Genomic DNA, 22,165 nt, shown 5'->3' on the forward strand with positions numbered 1-22,165 from the left:
TGCGCCAATGCATATGTGGCTGTGTGGTAAGATGCCTGCTTCTCAGCCACAGGGTTCCGGGTTCAGTCCCACTGCATGGCACCTTGGGCAAGTGTCCTCTACTATAGACTCGGGCCGACCAAATCCTTGTGAGTGGATTTGGTAGACGGAAACTGAAAGACGCCTGTCGTATATATGTACATGTGTGTATATATAAATATATATATATATATGTGTGTGTGTGTATCTCTGTGTTTGTCCACCCACCATTGTTTGACATCTGATGTTGGTGTTTTTATGTCCCCCGTAACGTAGCGGTTCAGCAAAAAGAGACGGATAGAATAAGTCCTAGGCTTACAAAGAATAATTCCTGGGGTCTGATTTGTTCGACTAAAGGTGGTGCTCCAGCATGGCCGCAGTCAAATGACTGAAACAAGTAAAAAAAAATGTATACATATATATACATGTGAAGATGTATAGCCTAGTGGTTTGTGTATTCGGCTCAATCATAAAGCCATGAGTTCAAATCCCAGTCAAGTGTTTTGTCCTTGAGCAAGACACTTTATTTCACGTTGCTTCAATTCCAACTCAGCTAGACAAAAATTGAGTTGGACCTTGTAATTCAAAGGGGCCACTCGTCGCGTTCTGCATCATGCTGAATCTCCCGAAAAGCTACGTTAAGGGTATGTGTGTCTGTGGAGCACTCAGTCACTTGCATGTTAATTTCACAAGCAAACCATTTCATTGAGCAAATCTACTGTATATAGATACATATATATATATATATATACATTTATTTATGTATATATATATATATATATTATATATATATTATATATATATATGTGTGTATGTATGTATACACATGTGTATGTATGTATATACACATTTATATATATGTATACACATGTATATTTATGTATATACATATATGTATATATATATATATATTATATATATGTGTGTGTACACACGATGGCTGCCCCCTCGTTATCGAGTATGGCCATTGCACGAAGCTTAACTGTTATTGGTGCTGTGATCAAATGTGACTTTTTAGCCCAGCTAAAGATCTACAATGTCTTGTACAAAATTGGCAGCCAAAGCCTTTACCGGTAATAGCCGGCTGTAGTTGTAACTGGGCTTCATGTACCTTTGCATGTCGTTTAAGTCCTCCTGCCGAATTACACTCTCTTCCACATGCCCGACAGATATGATTAGTATGGTGTGTAGCACCACCACCAGTGGCCAGGTTGTCACTCATCTGTCTCGTTTTATGACTACGAAGATGACTCATGAGTCCAGCTTTACTGAGGCAGGGTCTTGCGCGGACACTGCATGTCAGCATCATAGGAAGACCCTTCCCATCTGGAAGTGCAACAGCGATGCCCTTCCTGACATCCCTCCTTACTTTCTCATGCGCAACTCTAGATTTATCAAAAGTAGCTGTTCCCCTTGTATATATACATACATACATATATATACACATTAGCTGCAGCAAAGTATATATGCACGTTTTACACTCATTCAATTCAAATATCTGAATCTCAGTGCCTGCCAGTATGTAAATGCTTGCTTGTCTATATGTATATATGTGCATATATATATATATATATATATATATATATATATATATATACCAAAGTAAACACATAAATGTGAAACGAGGTGGAAAAAAGAGTACTCAAATACCAGGGGTAGAGTAATATGCTTTATTTAAAAGCAGCAGAAATTCAACAAAACCTGTTACTCGGAGTTTCACGTTCCCGTTCGTCGGACAGTTTACAAAAACTGTCCGACGAACGGGAACATAAAACTCAGAGTAACAGGTTTTGTTGAACTTCTGCTGCTTTTAAACAAAGTATATATATATAGTTTTTGTATTTGGTTTACAAGATTCTTTGTGAATTCGTGTGTTGAAGCATATTTTATTGTGTCTGGGGAGAGTCATTCTGTTTCAATGCCTTATTAATTAACACACGCACAGGTTCGATTTCCACTCATTGACTTGTTTATTTTTTCTAAAATTTTCGTTGCTTCTTGCAACCTCTTCAATAAGAGAATCAACGACTATTGAAAAGGTTTCAAGAAGGAACGAAAATTTTGGAAAAAAATAAACAAGTAAATGAGTGGAAATCGAACCCGTGCGTGTGTTAATTAATAAGGCATTGAAACAGAATGACTCTTCACGGGCACTATAAAATAATATATATATGTGTGTGTGTGTGTGTATGTATACGTACTTTGACCTCGGCTAGTTTGAGACCAAAAGCAGTGGCCATGCTATTAAACCTGCGCGTACAAATATACGTTTGTCAGTGGGTGGGTAGGTGCGCGCACGCTCGTTCGCGTGCGTGTGTGCTCTCTTGCACATGCGCATTCGTGCATTGTGTGTGACTTTATAATCAAGGACTAAAAAATACTCGATCCATAAATTTTGCACGTTTATTGACACCTACCGGTTTCCATGACCAAACACGCATATATACATACATACATACATATATATATATATATATATATATATATACATACATACAAGCACACACACATATACATAGATATGTGCATATATATATATACATATATACATACATAATTCGCATATATATATATGTATACGTGATTCCAAAACAGCATTGAGTGCTGGATCAAATCCTCAAGTAATATCGACGAATTTTTAAAAACGATTATCGAATAAAATCGATTTTTTTTTCTTCAGAATGAAAAAAAAAAATAATAAAGACAGAAAATATAATTATGGTGGAGGGGAACTAACTCTGATATTGCAAATATTTATTATAGGTTATTATCTGCCCCTTAATCGTTGGCAAAACGGATATATTTTTATCAAAAGAAATTTTTTAACTTTTCTGAAAAGAAAATGAGTTTTTTTATTATTTAATTTTATTATAAATATTTGACATTTTTTTCTCCTGTAAGCAAAAAGAAGTTTTATTTTTCATGTATTATAAACGACAAATTTTTAACTTTTTTTAAAGCCGTTTTTTCTTTTCAGTATAAATTTCATTATTATAATTTAAATATAATTTATCTTATTTTAATTTAACTGTAGTTGAGTGCCTTAATAGCAGAGATTATGCAGAAGGCTAATAAAAGACTAATGAATTTTTAAAAGAAATATCTCCCCCGTCCCTGAGATTTTTGTTCTGTTTTCTCAACCTTCTGTCACCAAACTTCTTCCTTTGGTTCTTGGTTTAAACCATTCCACTTAGTATCATTGTTCGACCGTGGTCGAGACAATGGAATTTACCATGCTACGCCAGACTTCACAGTCCATCATGGCATTACGGAGGTCTTGTTGCTGGATGCCTGTATCCCTGGAGATTACATCAGGGTAGGAGAGTGTGCGCCCTCTGGTATTGCGGGTAGATGGCTTCCAGAGGAGAAGAGTAGAAATTACCTATTTTTCAGCTCTACAACAATGTCCAGCAAACTGGACTCTTCTGGTCGAGACAATGGAATTTACCATGCTACGCCAGACTTCACAGTCCATCATAGCATTACGGAGGTCCTGTTTCTGGATGCCTGTATCCCTGGAGATTACATCAGGGTAGGAGAGTGTGTGCCCTCTGGTATTGCGGGTAGATGGCTTCCAGAGGAGAAGAGTAGAAATTACCTATTTTTCAGCTCTACAACAATGTCCAGCAAACTGGACTCTTCTGGTCGAGACAATGGAATTTACCATGCTACGCCAGACTTCACAGTCCATCATAGCATTACGGAGGTCCTGTTTCTGGATGCCTGTATCCCTGGAGATTACATCAGGGTAGGAGAGTGTGTGCCCTCTGGTATTGCGGGTAGATGGCTTCCAGAGGAGAAGAGTAGAAATTACCTATTTTCAGCTCTACAACAATGTCCAGCAAACTGGACTCTTCTGGTCGAGACAATGGAATTTACCATGCTATGCCAGACTTCACGGTTCATCATGGCATTACGGAAGTCCTGTTGCTGGATGCCTGTATTCCTGGAGATTACATCAGTGTAGGAGAGTGTGCACCCTCTGGTATTGTGAGTAGATGGCTTCCAGAGGAGAAGAGTAGAAATTACCTATTTTTCAGCTCTATAACAATGTCCAGCAAACTGGAGTCTCCTACCTTTCACAAGAGATGACACAGGTGGTAGTTTCCCATATATTTGCATTTTTGTTGGATGGCGCTTCCACGAGAGATTTTGAGCTCTCATAAGGAGGCGAGTGTAGGTTCCATCCAACTGCCTCTCAATGCGCTCCAAGTTTTAACGTTCTAGTTCACTTCCGCTGTATACAGCAGTGCTTGGTAGGAAGGTGTGTAGCATATGACTGTTGCATTGACCATGACATAGAAATTTGTCATGGCGATACTAACTCAGAGGCCTCTGCAAAGTTGCAGAAAGAGTATGGAGAAGAGTGTATGAGCCGCACACAAGTGTACGAGCGGTTCAGATGTTTCCCATATATTTGTACTTTGGTTGGATGGCGCTTCCACAAGAGATTTTGAGCTCTCATAAGGAGGCGAGTGTAGGTTCCATCCAACCGCCTCTCAAGCTTCTTTGATAACGTCCAGGTTTCTGAGCCATAGAGTAGAATTGGTTCGACTGTGGCTTTGAAGATTTCAAGTTTGAAATCTCTACTTAGATTTGATGACCAGATCTGATGCATGTCATGTCATATACACAGGTAGTTGGATTCTGCATGCTGTTGATTTGTTCATTCCATTGGAAAGGATGAACGCCACTCAATCTTCTCACTCCTTCTACTCTGAAACAGAGTCTTAACAATTTGTGCCTAAGGGGTAAATATTTTATATTTCCACTCTGTGATATAATTTATGTATTATTTATAATAATAAACTCATGATAGTACGTGTTGTAGTAGTAGTAGTAGTAGCGGTAGCAGTAGAGCTGTAGCAGCAGTAGTGGCGGTAGTACCAGTAGTGGCGATAGCAGCAGTAGTATCGGTAGTAGAGCAGTAGTAGTAGTAGCGGTAGTAGTACCAGTAGTGGCGATAGCAGTAGTAGTAGTGGCAGCAGCAGCAGTAGTAGTGGTTGTAGTAGCAGTAGTAGTAGTTCTTGACTTCAAAGAAATATTCACTAAGGTTATATTATATGTTTAAACATGCACTGAGCTTATGATATATTATATATATATATATATATTTATAGGCGCAGGAGTGGCTGTGTGGTAAGTAGCTTCCTTACCAACTACATGGTTCTGGGTTCATTCCCACTGTGTGGCACCTTCGGCAAGTGTCTTCTCCTATAGCTTGGGGCCGACCAAAGCCTTGTGCGTGGATATGGTAGACGGAAACTGAAAGAAGCCGGTCATATATATGTGTGTGTGTGTGTGTATATATATATATATGTATATGTTTGTTTGTCTGTGTTTGTCCCCCCAACATCGCTTGACAACCGATGCTGGTGTGTTTGCGTCCCTGTAACTCAGCAGTTCAGAAAAAGATACCGATAGAATAAGTACTAGGCTTGCAAAGAATAAGTCCTGGGGTTGATTCGCTCAACTAAAGGTGGTGCTCCAGCATGGCCACAGTCAAAAGAGTAGATTATATAAGGTATTCAGAGTTCTGGATGGTTGTACATATACAAATATTTATTAACAAGTCATGTTTTTACAAATTCCATATTTTCATCTTCTCTAATAGAATCTTCAGATTCAAATTGTGTGAAGGGATTTGTCTCATTTTATAGTATTAGTGAATGGGTTTTGGTGGAGAGAGAGAAGGGGAAAAGAAGAGTAATGTGGAGTGTAAAGTATAGGAAAAGAGGGAGAGGAATGGAGAGATAGTGGAAGGAGAAAGTGAGATAGTGTGTATACGAACATATACCTACATATATATATACAGGTATGCATCATGACCAGTTTAAAATGCCCGCTTCTTAATTCCATGTACGATATGGTTAAAACATCACCGCAGTAAATACAATACTCTTTCCTCTTTACACTTTTACTTGTTTCAGTCATTTGACTGCGGCCATGCTGGAGCACCACCTTTAGTCGAGCAAATCGACCCCGGAACTTATTCTTTGTAAGCCCAGTACTTCTATCGGTCTCTTTTGCCGAACCGCTAAGTGACAAGGACGTAAACACACCAGCATCGGTTGTCAAGCTAGGGGGACAAACACAGACACACAAACACACACACACACACACACACACACACACACACAACACACACACACACACACACAAATATATATACATATATACGACGGGCTTCTTTCAGTTTCCGTCTACCAAATCCACTCACAAGGCTTCGATCGACCCGGGGCTATAGTAGAAGACACTTGCCCAAGGTGCCACGCAATGGGACTGAGCCCGGAACCAAGTGGTTGAAAAGCAAGCTACTTACCACACAGCAACTCCTGCGCCTGACGAAATAAATTTAAATTTATATAAATAAGGATAAGATTGTTAATTTAAATTAAATAACGATCTTATCAAGGGGCCAGCATAGGAATAAAAGCCTTCAAAGGTAATAATAATTATTAAAATTATAACTTAGGGTGTCTACGAAATACTGCAATGCTGAAAATAGCAGCCATGATCTGACTCTAAAACCACCTGAAGTGTTCATACAGCACATTTAATTTAAATTAACGCTCTTATCCTTATTTATATAAATTTATAAATATCAATGGAAATAGAAGTTGTGATACCTGTGCCGGTGGCACATCAAAAGCACCATCCGAATGTGGCCGATGCCAGCGCTGCCTTGACTGGCTTCTGTGCCGGTGGCACATAAAAAGCACCATCCGAACGTGGCCGATGCCAGCGCCGCCTCGACTGGCTTCCATGTCGGTGGCACATAAAAAGCACCATCCGAATGTGGCCGATGCCAGCGCCGCCTTGACTGGCTTCCATGCCGGTGGCATGTAAAAAGCACCATCTGAACGTGGTCGATGCCAGCGCCGCCTCGACTGGCTTCCATGTCGGTGGCACATAAAAAGCACCATCCGAATGTGGTCGATGCCAGCGCCGCCTTCACTGGCTTCCATGCCGGTGGCATGTAAAAAGCACCATCTGAACGTGGCCGATGCCAGCGCCGCCTCGACTGGCTTCCATGTCGGTGGCACATAAAAAGCACCATCCGAATGTGGCCGATGCCAGCGCCGCCTTGACTGGCTTCCATGCCGGTGGCATGTAAAAAGCACCATCCGAACGTGGCCGATGCCAGCGCCGCCTCGACTGGCTTCCATGTCGGTGGCATGTAAAAAGCACCCACTACACTCATGGAGTGGTTGACGTCAGGAAGGCATCCAGCTGTAGAAACACTGCCAGATCAGACTGGAGCCTGGTGCAGCCTTCTAGCTTCACAGACCCCAGTTGAACCGTCCAACCCATGCTAGCATGGAAAGCAGACGTTAAACGATGATATATGAAGAGAGAGAGAGAGAAAACAAGTATCTGGTTTTATGTATATAATAGAGAAATGACACACACACACACACACACACAGTTGTCTAGTATTGTCGTGACTAAGCACACAAAATTGTTTTTCTTTTTTTCCGTTGGAAATCTACGCTTTATTTAAAATGAATCTAATTGAGGCCATAACCTGAAACACAAAATTTTATCAATACTCACTTATGTATCTACGTACACACATACGTGTATATAAAGTGTATGCATGGGTATGTACAAGTACATGCACACACACACACATGTAAATGAACAGATGTGTGTATGTGTATATATATATATATATATACATACATACATACATACACACACAGACATTATATATATATATATATATATTCGTAAAAATGAGTAGAGATGACTTTTTTTGAGGATAATTTTTATTTTGATAATGTTTACAAAGAGTGTCCCAAAAAGGCCATCCTTACTCATTTTTCAAATATATAATACTATACCAAGAACTTACTTTTTCTTATTCTACTATATATATATATATATATATAGACCGGAGTAAACACATAAATGTGAAACAAGGTGGAAAAAAGAGTACTCAAATACCAGGGGTAGAGTAATATACTTTATATAAAAGCAGCAGAAATTCAACAAAACCTGTTGCTCGGAGTTTCACGTTCCCATCGTGAAACTCAGAGTAACAGGTTTTGTTGAATTTCTGCTGTTTTTAAATAAAGGATATATATATATATATATATACATGCACACACACACACATATATGAGGTCTGAGCATAAGTATCTGGACTGTTGCTATAGTAACGAAGCTAAGGCACTCAGAGTGAAGCTGCTTGACACAGATTGACCTTGAACTCCATTGTTCACGTGCACTAAGTGTTAACGTTCTAGCTCTCTCCCGCTGTTCACGGCAGTGCTTGGAAGAAAGGTGTGTAGCATGTGATCGTTGCATTGACCACGAGAGAGAAAGTTGTCATAGTAATACCTCCGCAGAGATCTACGCAAAAGTTGTAGAAAGTGTATGAGACACACCCAAGGGTACGAATGGTTCAGAGGTTTCCAAGGTTGCCAAAAATATATCGATATTGACGAATGTTCTGGGAGACCTGCAACCAGCAGAACTGAGAAAACATCACAGATATTACTTTCTCATCTGTATCACATGATACACACTCAACTCATCCAAAAACAAAAAAAGAAAGTTTGTTTACACATGTTACTCTTTTACTTGTTTCAGTCATTTGACTGCGGCCATACTGGAGCACCGCCTTTTTTTAGTCGAGCAAATCGACCCCAGGACTTATTCTTTGTAAGCCCAGTACTTATTCTATCGGTCTCTTTTGCCGAACCGCTAAGTGACGGGGACGTAAACACACCAGCATCGGTTGTCAAGCAATGCTAGAGGGACAAACACAAACACACATATATATAACAGGCTTCTTTCAGTTTCCGTCTACCAAATCCACTCACAAGGCATTGGTCGGCCCGGGGCTATAGCAGAAGACACTTGCCCAAGGTACCACGCAGTGGGACTGAACCCGGAACCATGTGGTTGGTTAGCAAGCTACTTACCACACAGCCACACCTGCATATGTTGTATATATCTCTTATATAAAATCTGTTCTGTCTGTCTGTGTGTGTGTGTCTTCTAGGATCTCGGGCATCCTCCATCCGATTGCGCTCAAATTTGATATGTAGATACCGACGGTATCAGGGCATGTATAAGTCTTGAAAAAATTACAAAAATCGATTCCAGGTGAGAATGAGATCGATAAAGCCGTGGGAACGTGCATTTGTAAAATCGTTTTTCTTGGAATAGAAAAAAAAGTCTATTTTTATTTCTTCTTTTGCTGGTGTCTCAAATTTAGGTTAAATCAGTGTTTCTCAAAGTGGAGGCCTATGGGACGGTCGGACAAGTTGTTTTGGGGAAATTTGGTTTAAATGTTTGACAACTCAGCACCGTCCATTGGACGGGGGGGACATTTTGCTTGTATATATATATATATATATATATTTATTTATGCATGTGTTCATGTGTGTGTATATATGTATGTAGTAGTGGAATTGTAGTCATGGCCAGTGCCATCTGACTGGCACCTGTGCCATGTAAGAGGCACCACTCAAGTGTTGGGCCTCATGGAAGCAGTGAAAAGAACCAAGACCTTTGGCCAATATATTGTCCTTGTGCAGACCTGTCAAACCAAGTGAGACCTTAGTCGTGGACGACGCTGGTGTCAGGTCATTGGCACCTGTGCTGGTAGGCATGTAAAAAGCACCCACTATACTCTCGAAGTGGTTGGCATCAGGAAGGGCATCCAGTCATAGAAACCATGCCAAATCAGATTGGGACCTAGTACAGTTCTCCAGCTTACCAGTTCTCAGTCAAACCGTCCAACCCATACCAGCAAGAAAAGTGTACCTGATGATGATATATACATCACTATCATCAACATTTAATGTCTGTTTTCCATGCTGGCATGGTTGGATGTTTCGACAGAAACACACAGGGCCAGGGGCTGCACAAGGTCCCATAGTCTGTTTTGGCTTGGTTTCTACAGCTGAACGCCCTTCCTGATGCCAACCACTCTAGAGTGTAGTAGGTGCTTTTCACGTGGCATCAGCGTTAGAGACGATGAGGTGCCCCTTATACTAGTCCCTCATAACCATTAATAACATTGCTATTAGAATTCTAAACAGCACCCTTTTTTCTACCTTACCTCAGTTGACCCTTTCAGGCTGTTGTAGCTGTTTAGCCCTTAATGGAAAGAACTCTGGCGCCATAACCATCCTGTCGTATATTCTGGCATTGTACAATAATACCTCATTTTATGAAGAGGACCTGCTTCATGAGACCCTGGGTTTATGAGTGTTCTGGAATTAATCAACACGTATCATCATCATCATCGTTTAACGTCCGTTCTCCATGCTAGCATGGGTTGGACGGTTTGACCGGGGTCTGGGAAGCCAGAGGCTGCACCAGGCTCCAGTCTGATCTGGCAGTGTTTCTACAACTGGATGCCCTTCCTAACGCCAACCACTCCGCGAGTGTAGTGGGTACTTTTTATGTGCCACTGGCACAGGTGCCAGGCAAGACTGGCAACGGCACGATCGGATTGGTGCATTTTACATGCCACCAGCACGGAAGCCAGTCAAGGTGGCGCTGGCATTAGCCACGTTCAGATGGTGCTTTTTACATGCCACCGGCACAGAAGCCAGTCAAGGCGGCGCTGGCATTAGCCACGTTCGGATGGTGCTTTTTACGTGCCACCGGCACGGAAGCCAGTCGAGGTGGCGCTGGCATCAGCCACGTTCGGATGGTGCCTTTTACGTGCCACCGGCACAGGGATCACAACTGCTGTTTCCATTGATTTTGATGTTGGTGTACTTCACTCAATAGGTCTCCTCAAGTACAAGGTCGAAATGGTGTTTCTTCACTTGCCATCTGCACAGGAGTCAGTTCAGCGGTCCTGGCAACTGCCGGGTGCCAGTCATAGGATTGGTTCAAGGTATAACTGTATATAACGCAGGAGTGGCTGTGTGGTAAGTAGCTTGCTAACCAACCACATGGTTCCGGGTTCAGTCCCACTGCGTGGCATCTTGGGCAAGTGTCTTCTGCTATAGCCGCGGGCCGACCAATGCCTTGTGAGTGGATTTGGTAGACGGAAACTGAAAGAAGCCTGTCATATATATTATAGGTGTAGGAGTGGCTGTGTGGTAAGTAGCTTGCTAACCAACCACATGGTTCCGGGTTCAGTCCCACTGCGTGGCATCTTGGGCAAGTGTCTTCTGCTATAGCCGCGGGCCGACCAATGCCTTGTGAGTGGATTTGGTAGACGGAAACTGAAAGAAGCCTGTCATATATATTATAGGTGTAGGAGTGGCTGTGTGGTAAGTAGCTTGCTAACCAACCACATGGTTCCGGGTTCAGTCCCACTGCGTGGCATCTTGGGCAAGTGTCTTCTGCTATAGCCGCGGGCCGACCAATGCCTTGTGAGTGGATTTGGTAGACGGAAACTGAAAGAAGCCTGTCATATATATTATAGGTGTAGGAGTGGCTGTGTGGTAAGTAGCTTGCTAACCAACCACATGGTTCCGGGTTCAGTCCCACTGCGTGGCATCTTGGGCAAGTGTCTTCTGCTATAGCCGCGGGCCGACCAATGCCTTGTGAGTGGATTTGGTAGACGGAAACTGAAAGAAGCCTGTCATATATATTATAGGTGTAGGAGTGGCTGTGTGGTAAGTAGCTTGCTAACCAACCACATGGTTCCGGGTTCAGTCCCACTGCGTGGCATCTTGGGCAAGTGTCTTCTGCTATAGCCGCGGGCCGACCAATGCCTTGTGAGTGGATTTGGTAGACGGAAACTGAAAGAAGCCTGTCATATATATTATAGGTGTAGGAGTGGCTGTGTGGTAAGTAGCTTGCTAACCAACCACATGGTTCCGGGTTCAGTCCCACTGCGTGGCATCTTGGGCAAGTGTCTTCTGCTATAGCCGCGGGCCGACCAATGCCTTGTGAGTGGATTTGGTAGACGGAAACTGAAAGAAGCCTGTCATATATATTATAGGTGTAGGAGTGGCTGTGTGGTAAGTAGCTTGCTAACCAACCACATGGTTCCGGGTTCAGTCCCACTGCGTGGCATCTTGGGCAAGTGTCTTCTGCTATAGCCGCGGGCCGACCAATGCCTTGTGAGTGGATTTGGTAGACGGAAACTGAAAGAAGCCTGTCATATATATTATAGGTGTAGGAGTGGCTGTGTGGTAAGTAGCTTGCTAACCAACCACATGGTTCCGGGTTCAGTCCCACTGCGTGGCATCTTGGGCAAGTGTCTTCTGCTATAGCCGCGGGCCGACAATGCCTTGTGAGTGGATTTGGTAGACGGAAACTGAAAGAAGCCTGTCATAATATTATAGGTGTAGGAGTGGCTGTGTGGTAAGTAGCTTGCTAACCAACCACATGGTTCCGGGTTCAGTCCCACTGCGTGGCATCTTGGGCAAGTGTCTTCTGCTATAGCCGCGGGCCGACCAATGCCTTGTGAGTGGATTTGGTAGACGGAAACTGAAAGAAGCCTGTCATATATATTATAGGTGTAGGAGTGGCTGTGTGGTAAGTAGCTTGCTAACCAACCACATGGTCCGGGTTCAGTCCCACTGTGTGGCATCTTGGGCAAGTGTCTTCTGCTATAGCCTCGGGCCGACCAATGCCTTGTGAGTGGATTTGGTAGACGGAAACTGAAAGAAGCCTGTCATATATATTATAGGTGTAGGAGTGGCTGTGTGGTGTAAGTAGTTGCTAACCAACCACATGGTTCCGGTTCAGTCCCACTGTGTGGCATCTTGGGCAAGTGTCTTCTGCTATAGCCTCGGGCCGACCAATGCCTTGTGAGTGGATTTGGTAGACGGAAACTGAAAGAAGCCTGTCATATATATTATAGGTGTAGGAGTGGCTGTGTGGTAAGTAGCTTGCTAACCAACCACATGGTTCCGGGTTCAGTCCCACTGCGTGGCACCTTGGGCAAGTGTCTTCTACTATAGCCTCGGGCCGACCAATGCCTTGTGAGTGGATTTGGTAGACGGAAACTGAAAGAAGCCTGTCATATATATTATAGGTGTAGGAGTGGCTGTGTGGTAAGTAGCTTGCTAACCAACCACATGGTTCCGGGTTCAGTCCCACTGCGTGGCATCTTGGGCAAGTGTCTTCTGCTATAGCCTCGGGCCGACCAATGCCTTGTGAGTGGATTTGGTAGACGGAAACTGAAAGAAGCCTGTCATATATATATATATATGCATGTGTGTGTTTGTCCCCCTAGCATTGGTTGACAACTGATGCTGGTGTGTTTATGTCCCTGTTACTTAGCTGTTCGGCAAAAGAGACTGATAGAATAAGTACTGGGCTTACAAAAAGAATAAGTCCCGGGGTCAAGTTGCTCGATGAGAGGCGGTGCTCCAGCATGGCCGCAGTCAAATGACTGAAACAAGTAAAAGTATATCTAGGATGACATTGTCTAATGTACAGTTTTTTTTAAAGAAAAAAAGAAAACATAAAAATAAGGGCTTCAGTGTGATTTGAGGAAGATTTGGCTGCTATTTTCAGTGTATTGGGTTACCATGTAACAGTCCACCTATAACTTTGTTTTCTTTTTGCGTGTGTTGCCATTATGGTATTCCTGTGATTGTTAACGATATGTATGCACAAGGTGAGCCGAGAAGTTCACAGGTTGATTATGAAGGATTGATGCTAGACCTGTGAAGTCTTCCATGCGTTGATTTCAACTCTTCTAATTAACAACTGCATTGTTTCTTTCCAGGTAAACAACTGACACCTGGCTGTTCAAAGAAGACTTCGAAAGTAACTAGTAGCGACCTCTCTTGAAAAATCAAGAAAATCTGGCATCACACTGTCTATTGAGTACCTGCAGAAAAAGGGATTAGTCCCACCCACCTGTGGAGGCGCAATGGCCCAGTGGTTAGGGCAGCGGACTCGCGGTCGTAGGATCGCGGTTTCGATTCCCAGACCTGGCGTTGTGAGTGTTTATTGAGCGAAAACACCTAAAGCTCCACGAGGCTCCGGCAGGGGATGGTGGTGAACCCTGCTGTACTCTTTCACCACAACTTTCTCTCACTCTTACTTCCTGTTTTTGTTGTACCTGTATTTCAAAGGGCAGGCCTTGTCACTCCCTGTGTCACGCTGAATATCCCCGAGAACTGCGTTAAGGGTACACGTGTCTGTGGAGTGCTCAGCCACTTACACGTTAATTTCACGAGCAGGCTGTTCCGTTGATCGGATCAACTGGAACCCTCGTCGTCGTAACCGACGGAGTGCTTCCAATACAAGTCCCACCCCCCACCAAGACAGTCACGCTGACATGGTTGCTACATCAGGGGATGATACTCCAGCTTTATCAACCATGCAAAAGAGGGCTGCTGAATTTAGGAGGGGAACGGAGACTCTTGGAGTGTCTGGGTATCCTGCAAGTGTCACTACCAAGGAAAACATTGTCTGTGTTCGCCACATGGATGTCATGTGATTGACTATAAATCAAATACTCAATACCCTTAGCATACCCCATGAGAGAGTTGAGAATATTCTGCACTGTGAATTTCTACATTATTTATGTTGTTTACATTCAACGGATATTTGTCCTCATCTTGTTTATTGTTAACACAACGTTTCGGCTGATATACCCTCCAACATTCATCAGGTGTCTTGGGGAAATTTCGAACCTGGGTTCTCATTCCTAAGGTATTTTTTGATGTTATTATTATTATTATTCAAGTCACAGCCTGGAACCAAACTCGGAATCTTGCTCTTAACCACTACGCCATATGCCCAGGTTTGAAATTTCCCTAAGACACCTGATGAAGGCTGGAGGGTATATCAGCTGAAATGTTTTGTTAACAACAAACAAAATGAGGACAAATATCTGTCAAATGTAAATATATTTCTTTACTACCCACAAGGGGCTAAACATAGAGGGGACAAACGGATTAAGTCGATTAGATCGACCCCAGTGAGTTACAAGTACTTTATTTATCGACCCCGAAAGGATGAAAGGCAAAGTCGACGTCGGCGGAATTTGAACTTAGAACGTAACGACAGACGAAATACCGATAAGCAGTTCGCCCGGTGCGTTAACGTTTCTGCCAGCTCGCCCTGTCAAATGTAAATAATGTACATAATTCCTCATCTCTTAAATATAGAACTGTACTATGAATTTGGTATGACAAAAGTTTCTACCCGGTGTTGCCATGTCATTTGATATCTGATCAACAGTGCACCAGGCTGATTACACCACAGGAAAATCTGACAGTGTTTGAGACATATCCAGCAGGTTCCCTTGAATGTTTCTTAAACCAAGAGGAGCTGTCAAGCCAGAAAGAGATGATCCATGCAATGAAGGCCAGGGTTGTTTGGGATGCAAAAATTATTGTTTAAGCACCATCCGATCGTGGCCATTGGCAGCCTCCCCTGGCACCTGTGTCGGTGGCACATAAAAAGCACCCACTACACTCTTGGAGTGGTTGGCGTTAGGAAGGGCATCCAGCCGTAGAAGCGTTGCCAGATCAGACTGGGCCTGGTGCAGCCTTCTGGCTTCCCAGACCCCAGTTGAACCGTCAAACCCATGCCAGCATGGAAAGTGGACGCTATTTTATGATGATGATGATGATTGACCATCTTCAAAAGGGCCACACCATAAATGGAGGGTACTATACCAGTTTGTTGAAGCAGTTAATAAAAGGTGATCAAGACCAAACGCCCAAGAAAACTGACAAAAGGGATCTTGTTCCATTAGGACAATGTTCCAGCACACAAGTCCTTGCTTTCAATGGTTGCTGTCTGTGATTGTGGCTTTCAACTGGTTGGTTACCCTGCCGGTTCTCCTGATTTGGCCCCATCAGATTATTATGATCTCATTCTTGCTCACATCATAAGCGGAAAGTGTAACCTCTCGAAAGAGCTGTTCTTCACTCCTGCTCCAGAGCGTCGGCTGCGGAGTCACTTTGAAAAGCTCTATTTGCGACGATTTCATCTCAATCGAAGGAGAGGGGCTTTCTCCGTCCGGGTTGTGGATCCGTGGAATAAGCTGCTGGACGAGATAGTGAAGATGCCGACGACTGCTCGGTTCAAAGTCTCTCTTGACCAGAAATGGCCTGAACTCTTTATATGAACACCACCCTGTACATAACTCCATGTCCCCCTACATGGCTTTGCTTTTTGCTTTTTGAGCCAAAAAATTAACTAACTAACTAACTAATCTGTTTCCCCAACATGAAAAATTACTTGACTGGAAACTAATATCACAATGATGGTGATATCATGTCTGCTGTTGATGGCTTTTTTGGCCAACAAGATGAAAGCTTCTGCACCAATAGGGTCCAAGCACTGCAACACCAATGGAAGAAATGGAAGTTGTGCACTGGGTGGGGTGGTGGTGTTCAGTGTAATCGACTTATCTACCCACCCCATGCCAAAATTGCAGACTTTGTGCCAAAATTTAAAAACAGTACTTACATGGTATCATTTATAGCTTTGATGTGCTTCAAGATTCACTGTTCCAAAAAAAGAAATATTTCCTGTTCTTTTAAAATTTATAAATTCTCCCGATCCCAACAACAAATTTTTTTTTTTTGAAATTTTCCATTTTTTTTTATATTCATTTTTCTCCAATCAAAAAGGCAAGTAAATAAGTCATACATGTTACACACACACACACACACACACATATTTGCCAGATCTTTGATGTGAATTTGTGTTGAAACAAATCTCGTGTCTTTGGAGGGTCATTATGCCAATAGCAACAACAGCAATAATAATAATAAAAATAATAATAATAATATAGATGTTTTCAATCTAATTTGGATTCTTTGCTATCAAATTTGAAGTTTTCAATTGGTGCTCAAGCCTTGAAAAAAAAAAGGGAGTTAAACTACATCAGCCGTAAGGGAATACATGTCTGTCTTATCTAACTCGTCCAGTAGAGTCCACCAATTGATATCTGAAAAGTTCGATGAAATAACTCAGGAACACTGCCATAGCTTCTACCAAAGGATGCTCTGTTACGTCGACCGGTCTGGACAAGGGGAGATAATAAACGAAGGATTCTTTTTTCTATTATCTCCCCTTGTCCAGACTAGTGGACGACGTGAATATGTTGAAGCATAGCTGAAAAGAACTGATAGCTTCATTTTGCAGGTAGCAAGCACACTATAGATGTAAGGCTCTAGGAGTTACAACTGGAGTTTTAAAGAGTACTCAGAGAGTGCAGACCTCTGCCAAGGCAACACCAACGTCCTCTCAATGATTAGCCACAGATGATTTTTAAAATGAGATATCTGAAATAAACCCGACCGTTCTCAAAAATTAAGTAAAAAAAAATTTTTTTTAATGGAAAAATAATCCAGAATCCTTGTCCAGTACCGGATCGATCCCAAAATCTAATCAGTTCATGCCAGCCATGAGGCCAAATATCCCTGGAAGTTTCATCAGAATCCATCCAGTGGTTCTTGAGATATCTTGTCCACGGACAAACAAATGCGACTGAAAACAATACCTCTGCCTTCGCTAAGATGGAGGTAATAATAACAATAATAATAATAATAATGATGATCTCACATTTTGGCACAAGGTCAATAATTTAAGGGGAAGCGTGTAAGTTGATTACCTCAACCCCAGTGTGTCACTGGTACCCATTTCATCAACCCTGAAAGGATGAAAGGCAAGGTCGACCTTGGCGGATTTTGAACTCAGAACATAAAGACAGATGAAATACCACTAAAATACATCATTTTTGTATTTGGCACATCACTGATGTGGATGTGAGTATCAACGAAAGAACTCTGACGGAGAAACTAATAACTAATTAATTGTCCAATCACCACATTAAACAAACAACTGAATAAATTAAGTGGTAAAAGATAGAAGTGGTATCAAACCAGTGTGTGTGTACTTTAGTTTTTATTGGCATATTGACCCACCCAAGACACAAGTATTAGAAATATAGTACTCATTGGTTTATTTAAACATTCTTTATTTTTATTCTTTCAAAAATATAAATATACATATTCGGGTGTATAATACATATCAGCGTATCTATATTACAATAATACAAATGGTTTTATTTTGAGATTGGTTTTGGTTTTGGTGGTTTTAATATGCCCTTAAGTCGAAGGTACTTCACTATAAGTGGGGTTGCACTCAATGTAATGCCTATACGAACTGGAGCGAATACTTTGTGAACGGCATATGCAACGACAAACGTGCTGGCCCCTGTGGCAAGCCTTGATTTCAAAATGTTTTCACCGATGCCAAGTTTCATCATAAGGCCGACCAGGTCTATTCCACTGAAATGGCGAAAGAACGACAATAAATATTACATTGACAAAAAATACATATCTCTCTCTATATAAACGGCAGTTTGTCTGTGTGTCTGTTAGCTTGTACCCTCACCCTGACCACGGCTTTCAACCGATTCTGATGAAACTTGACACACACACATAGCCCAATGTCATAATTCAAAACTAACGTAGAGAAAATTTTGAAAAGTTCCCCCAGTTCTGAAAAAAATCGATAAATTCGACATAGGGTCGAGAATCAGAAACACAAACCACAGACTGTCTAGGGGACGCAACTCGACCGTTTTAACTCTCAAAAAAAAATTTACCATAATTTTTTTTCCATTTTTTTGGCTATAACTCTCTAAAAATGCTTTATAGTTATTTCCCTTACTGCCAGGGCGATACTGCTAGTTTAATATAATTATACAAACTAAAGGCGGTGCCCCAGCATGGCCGCAGTCAAATGACTGAAACAAGTAAAAAAAAAAAAAAATGAATAACATTTTATATACACACACACACACGTGTTCACTCTCTCTCTCTCTCTCTCTGGTTGGGTAACCACGTACCTCCTTTTTAGCAAGATACCTGTTTCTGCCTCTCTGTCTCTTACTCTTTACTCTTTTACTTGTTTCAGTCAGTTGACTGCGGCCATGCTGGAGCACCGCCTTTAGTCGAGCAAATCGACCCCGAGACTTATTCTTTGTAAGCCCAGTACTTATTCTTTCGGTCTCTTTTGCCGAACCGCTAAGTTACGGGGACGTAAACACACCAGCATCGGTTGTCAAGCAATGCTAGGGGGACAAACACAGACACAGAAACACACACACATACATATATATATATACATATATATACGACAGGCTTCTTTCAGTTTCCGTCTACCAGATCCACTCACAAGGCATTGGTCGGCCTGGGGCTATAGCAGAAGACACTTGCCCAAGATGCCACGCAGTGGGACTGAACCCGGAACCATGTGGTTGGTTAGCAAGCTACTTACCACACAGCCACCTTTCATTATCTGACACAAGATCCCCCCCCCCCCCCTTCAAAGCCCACTTCTCTATAGCAAACCGGCAGACATGAGCGGTTGCAGCTTCGGTCAAGCGATGTCTTCAAAGTCTAACTAACATTACCAACAAGATGCAAAAACAAATATTATTGTTAGTAGTCATCATGCATAAATGAAGAAGCCTTCCTCTTCTGTTACCTGTTATCGTCTCTCTCTCTTCCTCCCTTCCTCTCTCTACCCACCTCTCACTCTTTATTTATATAGTATTTCAGTCAGCATATTTTCCAGCCATCTTCAGGTGTTGCATTTTGATTTGTTTGAATATCTTGATGCACGCACATAAATACGTACTAAGTCTTGCATGCACACACACACAGATGTATAAATACATACATACACAAATATACACATATAGACACACAAATATATATATATATATATATACATACATACACATATACACATATATATACACACACATATATACATATGCACATATACATATATATATGTATTCATACATTCATACATATGCATACACACACATATACACCCATATTTATATATTCCCACATGCACATAAATATATATATATACACACACATTCACGCATGCATACACATATAAATATACATTCAAACATACAAACATACAGGCATAAATATATATACATTCACAGACACACACACACATATCTGCGTAAGATGTTTCGTCTGGAGGACAGCACAGTTTATCCAGAATCACCAGAGAATAGCTACATCCTACAACCTGATAATTCTGGACAGATGCAGTTATGCCGTCCAGCAGGTGAAACTTTCTGTAAGTAGTAAGCAATGCCTGAAACACAAAATAAAACATCTTGTCTTCAAAGATATAGAATAGTTTTTCAGTTTACAAATAACTTAGCTGAATGACTAAGAATATCCAAACAACTTTATTCAAGAGGACAATGACAAATTTTAATGAACAGAAATGACATATAAGAAAATAATCAATTTCAACGAGCAAAAAACCACAATTACATTGTTGAACCCAGTGTTTAACTAGTTCCTTATTTCATTGTCCCCACCCACTTAAGGTTGAAAGACTAAGTGAGCCTTGATGGGAGAGAAATCAGATTATATAGAGTGACACGACTATCACAAAGTATTTTGGCTGATGTGCTATCAATTCTGCCAATCCATAATGTGATCAAATATCATCATCATCATCATTTAACATCTGCTTTCCATGCTAGCATGGGTTGGACGATTTGACTGAGGTCTGGCAAACCTGATGGCTGCACCAGGCTCCAATCTGATCTGGCAGAGTTCCTACACCTGGATACCTTTCCTAAAGCCAACCACTCCAAGATTGTAGTGGGTGCTTTTACGTGCTACTGGCACGAGGGCCAGTCAGGCAGTACTGGAAATGGCCATGCTCAAATGGTGCTTTTTACATGCCACCTGCACAGGAGCCAGTCCAGCATCACCGGCAACGACCTTGCTCAAATGTTTTTTCCCGTGCCATGAGCACAAGTGCCAGTAAGGTGATGCAGGTAACAATCATGCTCGAATGGTGCTTTTTTACGTGCCACCGGCATGGAAGCCAGTTTGTTGCTCTGGCAACAATGTGATCAAATAATAACAGTAAAATCGTACAAGGAATTCAAACCATGCATCTGTTTTATACTTGACTGATAACTACACCAATCCTCAGGTATTAGTATGGGGGTAAATGACTCTGTAGAAGTTAGTGATCTCATAGGACCCTGCACTTTACACAAGTTGAGGACCCATGTCATGAGTACAGGTGGAGGGTTATACCATGATGATGGACGACATATTGCACGTCAACCCACACATTATTCACGGATTAAAAAGAATGTGCATTCATTCTTGAAAAATTTGGATTTATAAATCACCAAGCAAATTTCACAGCCAATTTCCTTCATGTTACCAGGACATAATTAGCTGTTTCTACCAAACCCTAATCTACCCCCACTCACCTACTACTTTTAAGATCTAGGTCAACTTCAACTACCGCACCCCCAATCCTTCATTAACCCTTTTGATACGAAACTGCCTGAAACTTTTGAGATATATATTAACCCTTTCGTTACCATATTTCTGTTGAGATGCTCTGTGTTTCTCTATTATATATATTTTAACCCTTTCGTTACTGAATTTATTTGGAGATGCTCTGTGTTTCTTTCAATTATTTTAAATATAACAAAGAATTTAGTAAAATAACTTAGTTATCATTAAGCTAGTGATAGGAACATAAATTGTGACTAAGGTTTGGTGGAAGATTTTAATTCAGAACTTTTGAAAACAAGACATTTGTACTCAGAGCCAGACCCAGTTTCAGCCAGGTTGGTATCAAAAGGATTAAGAATTGTTTCTCTATTATATATTTTAACCTTTTTGTTACCATATTTCTCTTAAGATACTCTGTGTTTCTTTCAATTACTTTAAATATAACAAAGAATTTAGTAAAATAACTTAGTTACCATTAAGCTAGTGTTAGGAACATAAATTGTGACTAAGGTTTGGTGGAAGATTTTAATTCAAAACTTTTGAAAACAAGACATTTGTACTCAGAGCCAGACCCAGTTTCAGCCAGGTTGGTATCAAAAGGATTAAGAATTGTTTCTCTATATATATTTTAACCTTTTTGTTACCATATCTCTTAAGATACTCTGTGTTTCTTCAATTACTTTAAATATAACAAAGAATTTAGTAAAATAACTTAGTTACCATTAAGCTAGTGTTAGGAACATAAATTGTGACTAAGGTTTGGTGGAAGATTTTAATTCAAAACTTTTGAAAACAAGACATTTGTACTCAGAGCCAGACCCAGTTTCAGCCAGGTTGGTATCAAAAGGATTAAGAATTGTTTCTCTATTATATATTTTAACCTTTTTGTTACCATATTTCTCTTAAGATACTCTGTGTTTCTT

General features: G+C 41.3%; 1 protein-coding gene across 3 annotated transcripts in view; it reads right to left on the reverse strand.

Moving 5' to 3' along the window:
- The window catches only part of LOC115221468, a 51,276-nt gene that overhangs the window by 1,843 nt on the left and 27,268 nt on the right, over positions 1-22,165 (reverse strand). For 2 of the 3 annotated variants that reach the window (XM_036510688.1, XM_029791653.2), the window contains one exon: positions 17,800-18,218. In XM_036510688.1, coding sequence (XP_036366581.1) covers positions 17,993-18,218 — 226 coding nt within the window. In that variant the 3' untranslated portion in view covers positions 17,800-17,992. Of the gene's footprint in view, positions 1-17,799; positions 18,219-22,165 lie in introns of those variants that run through there. The other variant, XR_005002764.1, reaches the window with a different exon arrangement.

The sequence above is a fragment of the Octopus sinensis genome, linkage group LG18, assembly GCF_006345805.1.
Source record: "Octopus sinensis linkage group LG18, ASM634580v1, whole genome shotgun sequence".
Lineage (NCBI taxonomy): Eukaryota > Metazoa > Mollusca > Cephalopoda > Octopoda > Octopodidae > Octopus > Octopus sinensis.